General features: G+C 41.6%; 1 protein-coding gene across 1 annotated transcript in view; it reads left to right on the top strand.

Annotated features, from left to right (window-relative positions):
* Positions 1-19,238, top strand: part of tenm1 (teneurin transmembrane protein 1) — a 178,203-nt gene that overhangs the window by 63,973 nt on the left and 94,992 nt on the right. The window contains exon 3 of the mRNA XM_072676606.1: positions 4,204-4,467. Coding sequence (XP_072532707.1) covers positions 4,204-4,467 — 264 coding nt within the window. The remainder of the gene's footprint in view (positions 1-4,203; positions 4,468-19,238) is intronic.

Raw genomic sequence — 19,238 nt, 5'->3', positions numbered from 1 at the left:
GAGGGTATCATGTGATGAGCTATACTTATGTGCAGCAGTGGGGTTTATAACAGGGGGTAGGCCACTAATAAACAATTGGCTTTTAATGAGGGGTGGCATGGTTGTACAGCAGGTAGTGTTTATGCTGCGCAGCTCCTGTGGTCTGCAGTTAAGGGTTCGATCCTTGCTCCGTTTACTTTCTTCAAGTAGTTTGGTGTGTTTTCCTTATGTCCATGTGGGTCGTTATTCATGCTTGTATTTTTTTTTTTTATGAATACCTTATTTTTTTATGAATAACAGTAGTTTAAAGCCAAGTGGGCATATTTGATATAGATTTGAGAAATTACATAATTAAATATGAAATAGTAGTATTACCTAAAATTTCCTCTGAGTTCTCCAGTTTCCTCCCACCTCCCACAAACCTGTACAGTAGGTGAGTTGGCCATGCTAAACTGTTCCCCTAGATGTGAGTGTATGAGTGAATGAGTGTGGTACCCTGTGATGGACTGGTGCCCTGTTCATGGGGTATTCCTGCCTTGCGCCAAATAATTCCGGGTAGGCTCCGGACCCACTGTGACCCTGACCAGGAAGAAAAAGCTAAAACGAATGGATGGATGGCTTTAAAGAGGGTGCAAACACCACTACCAACACTTATGGAAGCATGACTGTTTTTAGAGACTCCTAGCACAGTTTCTCAGATTGCCACGATGTAGACCAGGAACAAGACCACAGACAGCCCTGACAGATGGCACATGGCTTGAAATATCCATCTAGAAAGACATTCAATCTAGATAATAAAAGTATAAAAACAAACATAAGAAATGAACTACCTGATGTTGAATGTTTCATTCTATTAAACCTATATGAGTTTCTCACATTCTCTGTGGCCTGTCTGCGCTTTGTACTGTCTGGAAGCTTTTATAAGCTACGTTACGTTATACTTTGGGTTTAATCACAGTCACACAGTGATGGTGATGCCCATTGACCTTGCTGTGTGTTAGCTCAGGTTAAGCTTTGGCAGCTAGCCTGTGTCTGTGAAGCGCTGTGTGTATTTACTGGCAGGATTGCCAGCCTACATTTTAGCTTAAAGCCTGCCCACCAGAAGCTGAAAGTAGCCCAAAATGTGCGTCCAAATGTGAACATTTAAAACAGTTTAAAAGCCTGCTGTTCATTTTTAATAATCTCTTTAGATAATACATCTATTATGCTTGTGTTTTTTTATAAGTGCTCCTGTAAAAACAGGAATTATGAGCATTTAAGACACTTTTTCGAACAGCCAGGGCGTGATCATTTGCTGGATATTGGCCACATGTCATCAAATCTGCTCTTTCTCTCACTTTGTGTGCATGTATGTTCTTAGGCTGCAAGCAGTTAGTATAGGCTCAAAAAAATAAACAGTTAAATTTCATTTTCCTCTGTATACAATCAAATCATTTAGCTGTTTTAGTGCCACGGTGCATTTAGAGGAAGCCTAAAAATGACACACTGCGCTCAACCTTGATGCCAATCTTTTCAAGCTATCCCAGTTTGGTGGTAGGTGGCACTATGCACAGACCTCTGAAGTCATTTGTCAGCCTGTAGTCAAATATCTCCAGAAGCTTAGACGGCTGCAACAGTCGAGAGCCCTCAAGACGTCGGTTAATTTATATAATTAATTTGACCCATCATCTATTTAATTACAACTCTGACGGTGCGCTTTATGAATCCTGTGTACGGCACAGAACATTCCATCTATCCCGTAAGTGAGACACTGACACATGGGGGTTACCTTGTACTGATGTGCTTTGAGGAGTGGGTGCTGGAGGGGAGTGAGCGCAGTGTTGAGAAACATGACGGCTCTGGGGAAGAAGCACTTCCTCGGTCTGGCACTGCATACATACTGAGTTTGATAGCTGTTTTCCGCAGGGTAAGAAAGAAAAGGCTGTTGCCAAGGTGAGTTGGATCTTTGGAGATGTTGGCTTCTGTACTGCAGCACAGCAATGACACTGCTAGTGATGGTGGGGCTTAACCCTTTAAACCCTTTAAAGGCCCAACACCTCAGTTCCTCATCCTCAGATGATATACGTTGCACATTGTTTCGTAGCAGTTACTTTACTTACTTTAAGTTAATACTTTATTGTAATAATACTTTATAGATAATACTTTATCGTAGCTAAAATAAATTATAGTTACTGAGCAATAGGTTCAAGCTTTGGGTTCAAGAGGTTAATATACTGGGCCATGGGTTAAAAAAAAAGTGCTTATTAGAGATAGAGCTTCACTGGGACTTCTAAATGATGTAACTGTCTAAATGGTGGCAGTGGTGGCTCAGCGGTTAGAGTGCCGGGATATTGATAACAAGGTTGTGGGTTCGATTCCCGGGCTCGGCAAGCTGTCGCTGTTGGGCCCTTTACCCTCTCTGCTCCCCGGGCTGGAGTTGGCTGCCCACCGCTCTGGGTGTGTGTGTGTACTCACTGCCCCTAACACAAATATGTGCACCTTTACCTTTATGCTGTAATTGACCAATGCACCAATGTCTTACAGACTACTTTATCAGAAACCCCACCCCTGGCCGATGAACAGAAAAACTGAAGCCCACCTGTAGATGCACAGTTGATACTGCAGTGTGAAGAATGTTCCACCACCCAAACGGTATCTGGACAATAGCAGATCTGTGGTCAGAATCTGACCAACAGCAACTGATGGACTACAGTCTGTAACTGTACACCTGTTTTGTAGTTGTTTCCAAAAACATGGCCAATAAGTGTAGATGCTAAGTGGGTGGAGCTATGAAACAGGCACATGTGTATGTGTGTGTGTTATAGGACAGAGCTCCTCCGTTTCTTTCAAATGTAATGCCTTGGACAAAGCATACTTTTCCAGTTACCACGGAAACAGCAGAAGATGAGTTAGAGCCAGACACAGAGAGAGAGAGTGCATGAGTGTGTGTGTGTGTGTGTGTCTGGGTTAGATACAGAGACACAGGGTCATGTTCTGTTTGAAGGACGATGGGAGTGTATGTGTATGTGTGTGTGTGTGTGTGTTTGGGTAATTAGTACCCTGATGATTACAGCACAAGCACTGGTCTGCAGGGTCGTCACGGTAACTGAACACGGGAGGGTCGCTACGGAGACAGGAGTCAGGAGGGTTGTCGTGACGATAAGAGGATTCTTTAGAGTACTTGAGAGCGGGCACAACCCTCACTTTCTCACACAGATACACACACTTACTCTTAAATACACACACACACACGTACTCTGTCTCTCTCTCTCACACACACACACACTTACACCCTAATAGAAGCACACCCTCAGACTCTCACTCTTCAGAATGAAGAGACTGGAAAAGAGAGAGGTGAAAAGAGCGGGAGAGCAGGAGGGGGATTCTGACTAACAGAGGACTATTAGTTATTGTCTGTAATTATGATTAATTATTAACAATTAAAACCATTACAGTCTTTCATGTAATTTATTGTTATTAATTGTTTCAAAGTGAACTGGCAGGTAAACAAATAAGACCTTTTAATGTCTATGTGTAAATGTGTAATTATGTGTACTTATGTGTACAACAACAACAATAATAATAATAATATTTACAATAAAAATAATAATATAAACAGAGGTGTGTGTTACACTCTCTCATTAGGGTTGAATATTAATAACACTCTAAATGTAGGTATTGTGATATAAACTGAGGTGTGTGTTACAGTCTCTCATTAGGGTTGAATATTAATAACACTCTAAATGTAGGTATTGTGATATAAACTGAGGTGTGTGTTACAGTCTATCATTAGGGTTGAATATTAATAACACTCTAAATATAGGTATTGTGATATAAACTGAGGTGTGTGTTACAGTCTCTCATTAGGGTTAATATTAATAACACTCTAAATGTTGGTATTGTGAAATAAACTGAGGTGTGTGTTACAGTCTCTCATTAGGGTTGAATATTAATAACACTCTAAATGTAGGTATTGTGATATAAACTGAGGTGTGTGTTACAGTCTCTCATTAGGGTTGAATATTAATAACACTCTAAATGTAGGTATTGTGATATAAACTGAGGTGTGTGTTACAGTCTCTCATTAGGGTTAAATATTAATAACACTCTAAATGTAGGTATTGTGATATAAACTGAGGTGTGTGTTACAGTCTCTCATTAGGGTTAAAAATTAATAACAGCTAATAGGAAATAAAAAGGTACATTAAAAACATACATTTCTCTTTGTATCTCTCTCACTCTTAGAATCAGCTCAGATGGCTTTTCCGGACTTCCAGACTGAGCTCCACTCGGCCAATCAGGAGCTTGCGTACCCTGGAGGAGGGGCTTCAGTCGGCATGGCCTCGGACCCTGAGTCAGAGGGCGGGGCTTCCCCTGATCATGCCCTCAGGCTGTGGATGCAGGAAGTGAAGTCAGAGCGGACGTCTTGTGTTTCGAGCCGCGCAAATTCAGTCCTGTCCCTGACCGACACGGAGCAAGAGGGGAGGGGCGAGCAGGACAACGACAACGGTGAGGAAGAGAGTATGTATATGTGTGTGAAAGAAAGAGAGAGAGAGAGAGAGAGAGAGAGTGAGTGAGTAGGTGGGTGAGTGAGTGGGTGTTTGATTGCAGGTGTTTTTATTTGTCAGTTTTTTTATTACAAACCAATTTCTTTCAAAGTGCATTTTGAAAGTACTCATCCCCTTTCAGACTAGTACTTGCAAAAAACACCTTTTGCTGTAATAACGGCTCTCAGTGTGTTCGGCTGAGTTTCTACAAGCTCTGCGCACATTTTGGGAGAGATTTTCACCCAGTCTTCCAGCAGATCTGCTCCATGTTGTTTAGGTTGGTTGGATGGGGCTTGTGAGCCACAGCTTCCAACTAGTTGCACAGGTTCTCAATTGGATTGAGATCTGGACTCTGACTAGCCCACTGTAGAGCACTCACCTTTTTATTGTTCAACCACTCCTGCGTTGTGCCGGCCTTGTGTTTGGCACCATTGTCCTGATGAAAGGTGAAGTGTCCCAGAGGCTTTAGACTTTCATCAGGCTGAAGTAGGTTGTCTCCTAGTACCCCCCTGTTTTTTGCACCGTCACTCTATTCTTCAGTTTTAACAAGATGTCCAGTTCCCACTGAGGAAAAGCATCCTGACAGTATGATGCTGCCACCACCATACTTCATCTCTCAGAACACATCCAGATCTTCATTTGTGCAGGGCCATACAAATTGATGTAGTTTAGAACAAGATAGGACTTGCTTTAGTCTAAAAAACACAAAAGTGAACTTCTCTATGGAGCTAAGAAGAAAAAACAGAACTACATTTACCTCAGAACAGTGTGTGGTATCTTTAGGGGCTCCCTTTGGCTCCCAGAGGCAGGTAGAAAGCCCTTATTTTGGCTTCAAAAAGCTTCATGACATCTCTGTACATTGATTCAGGACTCCACGTGCACACATCAGCTTACAGTAGCAGTCAACAGATTAACTATTTCTCACCTACCCCATAAGCGGGGTTAACTGTAACAGAATGAGGAGTGAGCAGACAAGCCTTCCAACTTAAACACACCAAAATTCTCTGTCTAAATAAATAAATCTGATCAGTGAAAAGAGGCTGCTGTCAAACACTGACACTTTTACTTTACACCTCAAAGTAGAACAGCAAATCTCAGCCCCAACAAACTCATCATCATCATTATCATTACCATTATCATCTTCCTCCACTTGATTCAATTCAGTGTTGCAATAGTGGCAATAGGGCAAGCGCAGAAGGCCAGGCGCCCCTGTCCTCAGCATGTTTCACCAGCTCCTGCCGAGGATCCCAGGTTCTGAAGAAAAGTGTGGTGTCACTCTACATACTGCAATCCAGGTGGAAATGAAATTGTACTAAAAACCAGGATGTTATGCGTATGATAAAGTAGTTCCAGTTTTAGCTTCACTGTATAAATAAAGGGTATTCTTGTTTTTAATAATACCCTTAATTTCATTTATAAAGCTTTTTTATTTACATAGCTTTTCAATGAGATTTTTAAAGACATTTATTTATTAAGATATGTGATTGGTGACCATCTAAGTCCAGTGTTTGTTAGCAACATTAGCTTAGCATCTCCTGTTGTAAACTAAAGAAGCACACGCCAGATACCAAACACGTCTTGGCCAATCGACTGCATCTGGTGTCACTGATCATATTTAGTAGATTGTTGGATAAACTACTCTTTTAAAGTCAAGACTTACCTGACTAGGATCCATATTTTGATCAGAAGTGTAAGGAACATACAGTTTTTTTATGGGCCAATTCACATTGGACCACGCTGACCCAAAACTGGACGTCCATGGACGTGTCAGGTCAGTTGCTGCTCACTGGGATAATAAAGTGCCACCTCTAACTGCCGATGATAGTGATAACAATGACTCTGAGGTCATGGAGACCGTTACTGATATGTGTGTGTGTGTGTGTGTGTGTGTGTGTGTATGTGAGAGGGGTAGAGGGACTTGCTTTCATCTGTGTGTGTAATTTTGCAGTTTTAATGAGACATTCCACAGTGGGACATTCATACACAGTTAAACCAACATCCCTTGCCCTTGCTCTGCACACACACACACACACACACACACTCACATACACACACATGCATACACACGTGCACACTTGCACTTACACTTACACATAAGTCCCTCTTCACCACTCCCTAATGCAGTATTCATATGCCCTGCTATTAACTACTAAAGTATTTATGACACACACACACACACACACACACACACACACACATATTACAGTGAACCTGTCTGGCTCTAAGACTACTTATTAGAGTTTTTGTATTTTTCCAAAAATGATGTGAAGAAACAGAGTACATAGGACCCCTAACAACCCCCTGTAACCCCTGCTAAATCCCCAGCAAGCAGGCAAGCAGCACTTAAAGCTTTCATCTCAGAAAAAGGAGACAGAGGAGAAAGTCAAGGTCTACACTCGCTTCAGATCTGCATGCATCCACAGATGTTTGTGTTCATCCTTCCACTGTGGGAAGACATCTCAGCACTGTGGGTCTGAAAGGATGCGTAACTGATCGGGCAGCTCTTACTAAAACATCAAACTGCTGAAGCTGCTGCTGCTCTCGAAACAATAGACGTATCACCCCAGACCTCAACATCATTGAAAGTGTTTGGAAGGTCCTGGATGTTGAGAGGCAGAAAAGATTCTGACTGAACTTTGGAGGTGTTAAAACATCTCCCTGCAGATCTAATTCTATTGGTAAATAATTCTGCTTGTTTTGAGATATAATTCAGTTATTTGTCTACAGAATAAAGTGACTAAAGTGTCCAGAAAAGTGACTTAAGACCATTTTCACATCATTTAAAAACAACAACTGTTTATTATAAGAAAAGGCTCTTCCCCCTGCTGAGGTTTTCTGAATTTTAGGAACTACTAAGAAGCCAGCACCCTGAGATCTAAGGGTTCTTGATGGTTCATAATATGTAATAAGATCTCACAGGTAGTGGACCGTTATGGTATGTTTTGCGGGGGTGAGATAATCTTTCATCAAATCATGTAAAATCATGAATGACTACTGTGTCGTACTGGAATTTAGCTTCCGCTCAAAATCAGGGAATTCCTTCACCCACTGACTTTTATCCACATCCAAACACCCCAACTGAAAACTTTTGATGAAAGATTTTCATCAGTTCTGAGTAGCATGTACATATAAAACACCTTTCTCCTTATCTATAATCTTCATGAATTTAGTGGGATTGGAGAACATCTTTGCATGTAAATCCAGCCATTAATGTGGGACAGATAGAAAGTTTACAATCTGCACTTTTCTCACAGTTTCTCCACTTGTATCAGAAATAATGCAGATAAATTACAGCATACTTCTGTTATCCCTGGCAATCTCTGTAGCTTCTAAGGGTTAATTATGCATTCAGTCTGCTTCAGTCCTCTCATGTGACTCGTCTACTTAGATCACTTCACTTCAGGGGCTCCCTGTGGCTCCAAGAGGCAGATATAAGGCTCTTGTTCTAGCTTCAAAAAGCTTTGTGATATCTCTGTACGTTGATTCAGAACTCCATGTGCACACATCAGCTTACAGTAGCAGTCAAAAGTTTAACCATTTCTCACAGGGAGGAAAGGCACAGACCTACACCGTCTACTGGCTGCATTCAAAATCAGAGCGAGTGCAGATGTTACCACGTCCTCCGCAGTTAGGGTTAACTGTAACAGGCAGAGGTATGAGCTGTAACAGTAATTAATCAGTCTGATAAACACATACAAACACTATTAATACAGTACAGCTCTGTGCTGTTTGAAGCAGACGAGCTGTCCAACCTAATCACACCAAAATATCTGCGTCCAAATAAATCTGATCAGTGAAAAGAGACTGCTGTTTCAAACACTGAGCAGAAGAGCAAATAGAAGCCCTATGAAATTCATCATCATCACCATTATCATCATTATCATCATTTATGTATCCGCTTGATCCAATTCAAGGTTTGCGAAGTGCGGACTGCGCTCACTGTGGGATGAGGCAAGGGAGGGTAACTCGAGAAACTTGGGCAGGAGTTCTCGGTGCTTCAGCTGATGAAACTTGAAGCCAGACCCCCCCCTCTCTGACCAAAGACCAAGCATTAGTTGGAAGAGAAGGATGAGCTGGGGTGGTGGTGGGGTGTGAATTTCCATCAGGAGAAGGTGAGGGAGGAGTAAGGTTATTGCAGTGTGTGTATTAACTGAGAGGAGGAGTTCGGATGTGGTTGTTCATGGTGGCTAGATGTGGACGTGCCTGGTGGCTGGGCCATCCACATACCCCCGTCGGCTCAGCCTGAACAAGCTACATGGGGCATCTTTGTAGATCTGGATTTGGGATGCGGTGCAATGCCATCAGGCAAAGGGCCCTTGGCGTCATGGACCCATCACATCCACAGGACCTTTCTGATCAACCTGTGTCCAAAAACTACCTTCACCATGTGGGGAAGCTGTACTTTAGCCTGGCTAGCTCTCACTGTAGGTTGTCGATCTGAGTTGTGTATGTAGGTGCTGCTTACTCAGTGTAGAGTGTTTAGAGGATTATTGTATTTTAGCATTTGAAATTCCAGGCTGTGTTTTAGAGGGCATGTGCAGAGTGACGTTTCTCTCTACTCTGCTCAGCAAGATCCAACACAGACCTCCAAAACATCAATTAACCAAACTATCAATCAATTAACACAACGGGATCAGACAGCCGCCGGCAGCAGTCACCACCACACGCCCATATAAAACAGCATGCTTGCTCTCTCTATGTCTGTCTCACTCTGTCTCTCGCTCTCTGTCTGTCGACCTGTGTCTCTCACTCCCTAACTCTCTCTTGCTCTCTGTCTCTCTGTTGTAAGTGTAGATGATGGGCCTCATTGGTATTCAGAGCATTCTCTGGCATAACTAAACATCATTGCACACACACACACACAGGTCAGGTCACGCTCCGTAGTCCAATGCCATACTGAGATGCCTCAGGCTGAAATCTCCTGTTACTTCATTAAGAGAGAGAGAGAGAGGGAGAGAATGAGAGATGGTGAGAAAGCAAAAAAGAGTGTATGCACGCGAGAGAAAAGCGAGAGATTGTGAGAGATAGCGATACTACCTTAAGACTATACAGATGATCTTTGCTGTGATTTACTGTGCCATACCAATACAGCTAACTCAACCGCACTAAACTGAACTGAATGTAAAGGGAAAGAGGCCATGTGCGATGTGAAAGGAGAAGAGTAACACTGGAAACACACATCACACAGCCTGTGCCCCAACATGAAAGGTCCATTACAAGTCTTCAGGGATAGCACACACACACTGTATAAGAATTACCTTCAGAGACAAAAGAAATCTAAATTCCTCCATTCTTCACCACTATTGTATATTTTACTGTACATTTTACACCACTCTACATTTTACTGTACATTCCATACCATTCTACTTTATATTTTACCCTACATTCATCATTCTACAGTACATTCCACTGTCTATGCTATTCTACTGTACATTCCACTGTCTATGCTATTCTACTGTACATTCTGCAGTCTTTACTATGCTACTTTACAGTCTATACCATTCTATTGCACATTCTACAGCACTTTGCAGTGGCTATATCTTGAACTGTGTGGAACAGAATGTTAAACATTGTTTAGATCAGGTGGCATGTTAAACATTGCAGAATAAAGGACAGAAAGAGAGAAAAAGAGATGAAAAGTGGAGACAGAAGTGAGTAGGAAGCGCGAGCGAGAGAGTGAGAGAACGAAAATGTGTTAGAGAGATTGATTGAGTGAACGAGAAAGTGAGAGAGGAAAAGGGAGAGAGGTGGAGAAAGAAAATGAGAAAGTTCTGTCTGCTGGCAAAGAGAGAGCGTGTAAGTAAGTGATGCTTGAATTGAGATGGACAGAAGTGGGATGAAGGGGGAGGGGAGGAGGGAGATAAACAGAAAAAATGAATAAATAAGGAAAGACAGATTTATTAAAACAATACCAGCACAGACCTGTTCAGACTGGGGTACATTTTTCATTGAGAATCTGTTGTAAATTTTTATAATAATGATAATAATAATAATAATAATAATAATAATAATAATAATAGTAGTAATATTATTAGTAATATTAGTAGTAGTAGTAGTAGTACAAACAAAGTTATTATCATTTAATCTACATTGTACTTCTACTCATGGGCCTCTTTTTTAAAAAACACTTACTGTCTGCTTCCAGTCACTGATCATTTTATTAGAAACACCTACCTTCCACTCTTGGGTCATCCTAGCAGAAACACTTACCTTGTAGCTCTATCTTGCTGGTGAACATAGCCACCTACTGCACCTTCATCAGTGGTAAGTTTCAGACCACATAGATGCTCTGAGATGGATAAACAGCATCACATGTGGTACATGGTGTGGAATGAAATTGTGATCTCAAGGTCCCAGTTACACCCAAAGAGCAATATTGAATAAATTAAATAATAAAATATAATGAAATATAAAATAGCTAGACATAAATAAAAAAGTAGAGAAATTAGCAGCAATATGACCACAATGTATGAAAGGAGTGTAGCAGCATGAACAAATAAGTAGCGGTAACATAATAAAGTGTCCAAGTATAGATAAAGTGTCAAGTGTGGGTAAAGTGTCCTCGAAAGTGTCCTCGAAAAGTGTCAGCGCAGTGTCATTGCATATGTTGGTTCACTCTCAACCTAGCAGTGACATTGACAAATAAAAAAAACCCAGCTACACCAATGTGTCCCAAAAACACAGCTCAAACGTATCCAGCTACACCCAAACATTCATTCTCGGATGCACAAAACTAGCATTTTCCACCAGGCCTAGAGGCCGCAGCCTTGCCAAAACAGCTAACTTGGGGTCGAAGAGACCACTGGCAGTGAGAACGGAAAAAGAAATGTGGTATGCAGATCAGCTAATATTTTCAGACTGGTCATACACTCTCTATGTTTTCTTGCTGGAAAGATAATTGGACTTGCTCAGACTGACTGTATAACAGGAGCTGAGGCAGTGCTGCATTGTAATCCTGACAGAATTCTGTATTCTGACCGAATCTAACTGGCTCCATGAGAACATCAGTTCAACTGAACAGGCTAACCTGTTCCATGGAGCAGCAGAGGGGGTCTGCTCATCTATATGAACAAAGGTTGGTGCTGGATGCTTCTGTTCTTTCTAGCCAGTGTTCTGCACCAGTGGACTATGCAAGAATCCTTGTTGTTGCCCAAGAGAACATTGTGTTGTTTTCATAATCAGTTTTTACATTGTTGAGTTCGTTGCAGGTGATTTTAACCACATAAAACTGAGGAATATACTCCCTGAATACCCAGAGGGAGCAAGTCTAGGGATGGTTTGTGTTTCTTGACTGGAGCAAATTTAAGGATGTTGCTTCATGATGGGCCACACATACTTTGAAGATTATGCATTGTCTGTCACTGGCTACATGAGCAAATTTGTGGATGATGATATGATCACTCGAACAGCAACTCCATAATAAAACCAGAAGACCTGGCTAATTCCTGAGGTCCATTCCCTGCTCCTTGCCTATGACGTCACTTTCATAACAGGTGACAGAAAAGCAGCACTCAGGATGGCCAGGACAAACCTCAAAAATGACATAGGGAAAGCTAAGACCTCCTGTGCAGCAGCAATTGAAGATTTCCTAGGGAATGATCCACAAGAAATGTGGCAGAGAATTCAAACTGCCACTGTCTACAGGAGGAGGAATCCCCTTGCCTATAGTGCTGACCTCACACAGATGCCCTCACCAACTGTTTATGCCTGTTTTAAAGCATCCAATGCAGGGGGAGCAGCAAGGATCTCACCCCACCAACTAGCTGATGTCTTAACAGACATATTCAACATCTCCATGGCTCAGGCTGCTGTTCCTACCTGTTTTCAATCAGCCACCATCATTCTAGTGCCAAGGGTCTTCAGTCACATGCTTTAATGACTACCACCCTATTGCGCTTACCGTTTCATAAAGCTTGCGTGCTTCCTTGTTTTGAGTGGTTGATCATGGCTGATGTAAATATGCCTCCAAGTAGAAATACTGTTTCACTGACAATGTCATATCATTCAGCATCCTCATGGCCTTATTACACCTAGACATCAAGGACCCTTATGTCAGAATAGTGTTTATCAACCTATTTATATAGCTGTAGCTGTAGCTGTGTACACCAGAATCTGAGCCACTTACTTACTGTGACTCTACAGCTGTGGCTCTGTAGGGCTGTAGTTTAAAATTCAGTAAGGTCAAATTAGAGAAAGTTTCCATACAAGCCAAGGAACGGAACATCATAATGTCTAACTTGCATTTTGATTTAGTGTCATATCCTGAATATTGATGTAACCTAGTAGTGTAACTTTTTATGTAGCCAACAACTGAATTGAATTACTGTCATAAGTTAAATCACAATATTTATTAAAAATAGACATTACTGCTTTGAACCAGTTCTTCTGCTGCTGAGTGGATAATGCAACAGCACACTGAATCTGAGAGTTGGGAATCACCACCATCTCAGAGCACATAAAACATACTGGTTTAGATATGGCTGTGGGATGAACAGACATGTGCGAGTACATTCTTGATTAAATGGTGTTATGGTTATTTGTGGCCCACTTTTCTCCTTTTAGAGCACACTTTTCCTCTGACTCGCATTCTTCTCCAACTGCTCTCACTCACTCACATTGCAGCACTTATCATAATGTACTGATCTTATTGGCATCAGTCGCGTCATGTCTGATATTTACAATGCAAGTCATTGGTCGGTGAGATTTCTGGACTGCTAAACGTATACCATAAAGGCTAGGAAAGTCACGCTGGTTAAATTAAACATTCAATAGATTAGTGGTTATGTGTACAGGTCCAAATAGGACAGCATCTGGGTCTGGGACCTGGACTGCAGCTCATTTATTAGTGACCTTTGGTAAATATAACATGCTAATCTTCATAGTGTCAGGTTAGTACACAGACTATTGACGTACTAACCTGTTTTGTACTTACAGGTCTCATCTATACACCAGTTTTCTTGCCATCGTCATTACTGTGCTTGCATCATTGTCCACTACTTTCATTAATTTTTCCAGATGTGAGTAGCTCCTCCCTTTCCATTTCACATTGCATTGTGGGATAATAGTGGCCATGAATTTTTGAGAATGCTTAACTTTGACTACGTTCTTGTTAGTATTACTAAGTACTTTGGACACACGCTTAATGTTCCTCCTACTTTAACACACTTGATTGAGCTCATCAGCAAATTAGCAAGGCCTTTGTGACCTGAGTGCAGGTAGTTAGTCCATTTTGACCCCTGTGGTTTAGTGTAAACAACCTTGGACTTGACCAACACTAGCATGTCAGTGCCACTGCTGTGCGTAGAATTGTCCACCACCCCAGTAAACATGGGGTTAGCAAAAACTGGGGTCAAAGACTGACCTGTGGTGAATGAGGTAGAAAATAACGGCAGAGAAAATTGATCGAAGTGAAGATTATTAAAGGGAGAATGTGAGAAAAAGGAAAGTGTGTATAAAAATATCACGAATGCCTGACGCATCCTCCGACTGCCAAACGCAGTATGCTAATTCTCCTAACGATTAGTTTAATGATTTGATGTTTTTAATGATGTTTTTGCGAAACATGCACACGGGGAACGGTAATTACGCTAGAAGCGCGAGAGCAGCTATTGAAAGCACAATTATCTTTTAAAGGTAAGAGGGGTTGCACGCTTGCTCAAAGAAAAGAATCCCTTTGATGTGTGTGCAAATGATGAGTTGTTTACGTGTGGTTAAAGCTACGGTTAAAAAGAAAAAAAAATACATGCTTAAAAACCTTGTTTAGGGTCGGGGCTTAACGAGTGAACTCCTTTTAATTGTTTTCTATGTTTGTTTTGGGAAAAGACAAAAAAACGAATACTCTCCCTTTTACAGCTGCTCTCAGAACCCTTTTTTAAATTCGTCTGTGTGAGTGTATCCTTGTATTGTGATGCAATATAAAGGCGAAAAGAAAAAGATGAGAGTTTTTAAATAAGTGCGGTGATTTGTGAAGGAAATGAAAGGAGGAGTGATAACAGTAACAAAAACAGACAGATGAAGTGTGACAAGGAGAGTGAGAGAGAGAGCAAGAAATAACAGAGTGACAGAGAGAGAAGGTAATAAGTATATATTTTGCTACCTTTGATTTAATCTACTTGGAAAGAGTTGTTGGGGTTTCGCTCAGAAAGCTTCACGCACACTCGCTAACACACACAGACTCGTAAAGTCAAGTAAGCGCTCTGAGAGCAGCTGTTCTAGGGAGCTGCTGTAAGCCATTGAAGTCACATTTTGAAATGGTTCTCAGGTCAAGGAGAAGGCTGTAGTGAAATAAACTGTAGTCTCGTGATCAGCAATTTACATCCTGTTGACCCTGCCTGTTATACTGGAAATGGGTTTAGCAGAATCATGTAAATTGATGGAATTGAATAAATGGGTGTTGCATAGCCATGAATAGGATGCAAGATAACCATGAAATTGTGTGTGGTGTAACCATGGATATGGTTGTAATGTAACCACAGAAAATATGTAGTGTAACTATGGAAATGGTTGCGCGCGTGCATGAAAACAGTAGTAGCGGAACCATGAAATTGGGGCTAGTGTAATCATGCAAACAGGTGATTCATGACCACAGAAATGCTTGTGGTGTATCCATGGACATGTATGTTGCGTAACCATGGGATAGTATGTGACATAATCCTGTACACAGATGTAGTACAACCATTAAACCAGGAGTAGAGTTACCATTGAATCCCAGGTGTAGACTAACCATAGAAATAACAATAGAATAGCATAACCACAAGTGTGTAGTGTAGTGTAGCCATGGAAACAGATGAAGTGTAGCTAGGGAAGCATGTGTAACAGAGCAGTTGAAACGATTGTAGCGTTACCATGTAAACTGAAAACAGGTGTAGCATAATCATGTTAGGAAGTGTAGCGTAGCCATGGAAATGGATGGATCCATATATCAGTGGTGTAACTGTAATTCAGATAGATGTTTATTGGTCAGCCCATGATATAACTGTATTTCAGTTATCTGCATTGGGACAGCTGGCAGTGAGAGGAGACCTGGACCTGCACAAACTCTAGATCACTTTGAAAATTAGAACACGTGGGTTGGGTGAGTTGGTGAGAAGATCCCCAAGGAACCTTTACAGCAATACAAATGAAGATTGCTTTATCACCCTGCTCAAGTACAGAGCGCTCATCTATTGCAGAGAACGGTACAGTCTGGCTCCGATCGTCACTCTAAATCACTCTGGACTGGCTGGAGTTCCCCCTTTAATAACGCCTTCACAAAATGATCATAACAGCCTGCAGTAGTGGAGAGGGAATCACTCCATCTTTTATCCTCCCATCCTCGGAGGAGTGGGGCCTCTCACTTCTTCTCCTCTCATCTGCCTGCATCCTTCGCTGCCGAACGACTGAGGAGGCTTTGATGTCTGAAGCATAAATTGCAGTGGTGGAATTAATTTACGGCGCAAAAAACCCATCATATCAGATAGCATTAAGGTGTAACCGACAAATATAAATAATTAATATAGTCGTCTTTTTATACCACATAGAGTGAGAGGGATATATATAGAGAGAGAGGGAAGGAGAGGCAGAGGGATGATGAATGATGACTTGGATTGCTGCACACACTGTAGAGTTTTTAGGGTTTTTTGTGATAATGACCTTTTGCAGTGCTGACATAGTAGGAGGCAACATTATGCAAATGACCAATCACAGCCTCAAAAGAGTTTCTGTGACTGTTTTGATGAGTCAGAGTGTTCATGTAATTATAACACAGTAATTACTCTGTATTACACAAACAAAAAAGGTGTAGCAACACTAAATTAAGCACCTTGCAACATCCTATCAATCACCTGGAACAGCATATCCAACACCCTATGAACCACTTCCCAGAATACTAAAGAAACCAATGCCAGGCATGGCAACATCCTGTAATTCCAGAAGAACCATTCGTAACCATAATGCACTTGAGCTTCACCACTATTTTCCGGGGGTTGCAGTTTCTAACCCTGTGCCTTGCCGCTCTGCCATCAGTGGCCGGAGTCAGAGAGAGCACAATTGGCCATTCTCTCTCTGGGTGGGTAGATGACACTCTCTCCCCCAATCAATATTAAGCAATGTGGGATGGCACAGGTGTCTGTTAGGTGGTGTGGCAGAGCTGGGGACCCGGCACCTTTCTTCTGAGTGTGTCAGCTGCTTCGGCTGCAGTTTGAAAAGAAGCGGTGGCTGGCTTTACATGTATCTAACAAGACATGTGTTAATACCTTACCATCCTAGAGTTGGGAGCATTGCTAGTGCTGGGGGGAGAGAGCAAAAAGGGGGGGAAAACAATTGTGCACACTTGCAAACATTATCTCACATAGTCTCTCTCTTTCTCATTTGCTCTCTCTCTCGCACACACATACACGCTCATGCAGCATATGTTAATTATCTACATTTTAAACATAACCCTTATGTGAATGTCATTTATAGAGTTTAGAACTTTTTTCAAATATCAAACCTAAAATAGGACAACGTGGGTTATCCTGATTTTGTTGAGTCCTGATGTTTTTATCTTTTTTTTTTTTTACATCTGAAGCTCATCAAATAAGACACACACACACACACACACACACACACATTCACTAATGATGAACAGCAGCTTTTTATGGGCAGAGTTGTGTGTGTCAGGTTTGCCGCTGTCATTTGTGTGTGCATGGCTTCACAACTCACACGACATAAATAAGTTTTTACAGCAGGACAGATGGTGTCGTTACGCATGTAGGATGTAGAAACACACATTCTCTCTCTCTCTCACACACACACACACACACACACACACACACACACACACACAAACACACACACAAAGGCTGAGGAATGTAGGGTGAGTAAGACACAAGAGGCTTCACTTTACAGGGAAGAAGTCTAAAACATTCACACTCCATCGTCCAGGGGCTTAGCTGTTAGCCGGCTAACGTCTCACCCACACACATGCATGCGCACGCACACACACACACACTTATACAGGCCCACAGAACAGGCCACGCTGGTAATTCTTCAGTCTGTGAGGAGACACACAAGGGACAGGAAGCAGCCAAAATAACAAAACGCCATGTCTAGTCTAGTGTTACGGCTGGCCTGAACAGCATTTTACTGTCTCCAACATTTTTCTTCTATTTTATCCCCCCCCCACCCTTGAGGACCACTTACACCATTTCTGCAGTTTCATCTACTAAAAACAGTCCTAATTCATTTCTCCACGGCCGTTTTCCAACTTTTCCTCATCCCTTAGTATTAAACAGCCTATTTCTGTTACTGCGCCATTTAAGACTGATCCCTCATAAATAAGCTCTTTTCTGATTGGCTGCTCTGTATCACACCTCATTTAGAAAGCAACACTCCTTATTCACCTTATTCCACCATGCCCACTTTCATACCGAATGGTTTGTGGTTGTATTGTATTCAAAGTGAACACAGTCTGAAGAAGGCTACTGCTATGGACCCGCATCATAAAGTAACTACCTGTGCTAACCCAACACTCCAACGGGCTAGTTAGAGCATAGCTAGCTTTCCAACATAGCACAAAGATTGAAGAGTTGTGGGGCACCATATAACTAATATCCACCACCTTTCAAAGAACCACAGTCCAGCGTCTATGGTTCAAGATGCTACATTGAAAATATTAGCCCAAACGTTCACATGTCTGCTCTTACCATTTTATGGAGGGGAAGCTCGGTTCTAAAGCTCTGGCCATTTCTCTGGGTAAGGATGTTCTGGTGTTGGTTTCAGATGTCTGAATGCTTGGGTGAATGTTCTAAATTTTAATGTATACAGTCAGGTGTAGCACAATTATAGAAACTGATTGTAATAATGAAAATAATCATTAGCTGGAAATAAGCTCCACCCCAGAAGCAGCTTTCTTATTTATTTATTCATTTTTAAAAGGCAGACATTTGACATATACTATCATTAATAAATGAGTTTACCTATAAACAGTAGATATATAAGTTCAACCAAAAAAGCCCTGTTTTCATTCCTTTAAGGGTCAATGTATAATAATAATAAAAATAAGAAGAAGTGCAAAAACAACAACAACACAAGTACAGCATACTGTGATATACTATCATTTTCTGATTATTATATCATGAAAATCATCACACTATTGCAGCCCTGGCTAAAAGCTAAGAAGGTTGTTTTCTTCTCCTGTAAATGTTGCCATTGTGGAGATACAAGGCCCCTGCATGACAGAAACAATATGATTTAAAAAGACAGTTCTCTTTACAGTATCAGATGGTGCAGAATCCCTGGGCAAAAAAACGAATCCCTGGGCAATTAAAGAGCACGTCCTAATAAATCTAATCAGTGAATAACACCAACACACAACACTGCAGCTCTAACACACTGACACAATCTTCTCTCTGCTCTCCTACACACACACACACACACTGTAATATATGGGGTAGGGGACACACACACACATAATACTGTAATATAGGATGGAACACACAAACACACACACACACACACTTGCTGTTGGCAGTAACAAGGCGTCCTGCAGAGTCTGTGATGGATTTCAGCTTTCTGAAGTTCAGCTGATATATGAGGGGAAAGTGTGTGTGTATGTGTGTGTGTGAGTGAGAGAGAGATAGAGAGAGATGGGGGGGTCACTGTTTGCGAGTAAAACAGTGGGAGGGAGAGAGTGAATGAGTGTGAGAAAAAATGAGATCCTCTTTATGTGTGTGTGTGTATGTGTGTGTGTCTCAGCTCAGGGGTCAGCGTGCG

This window comes from Salminus brasiliensis, chromosome 1 (assembly GCF_030463535.1).
Source record: "Salminus brasiliensis chromosome 1, fSalBra1.hap2, whole genome shotgun sequence".
NCBI lineage: Eukaryota > Metazoa > Chordata > Actinopteri > Characiformes > Bryconidae > Salminus > Salminus brasiliensis.
Note: the sequence above shows the minus strand (reverse complement) of the source record. Positions and strands in the feature narration are given on the sequence as shown.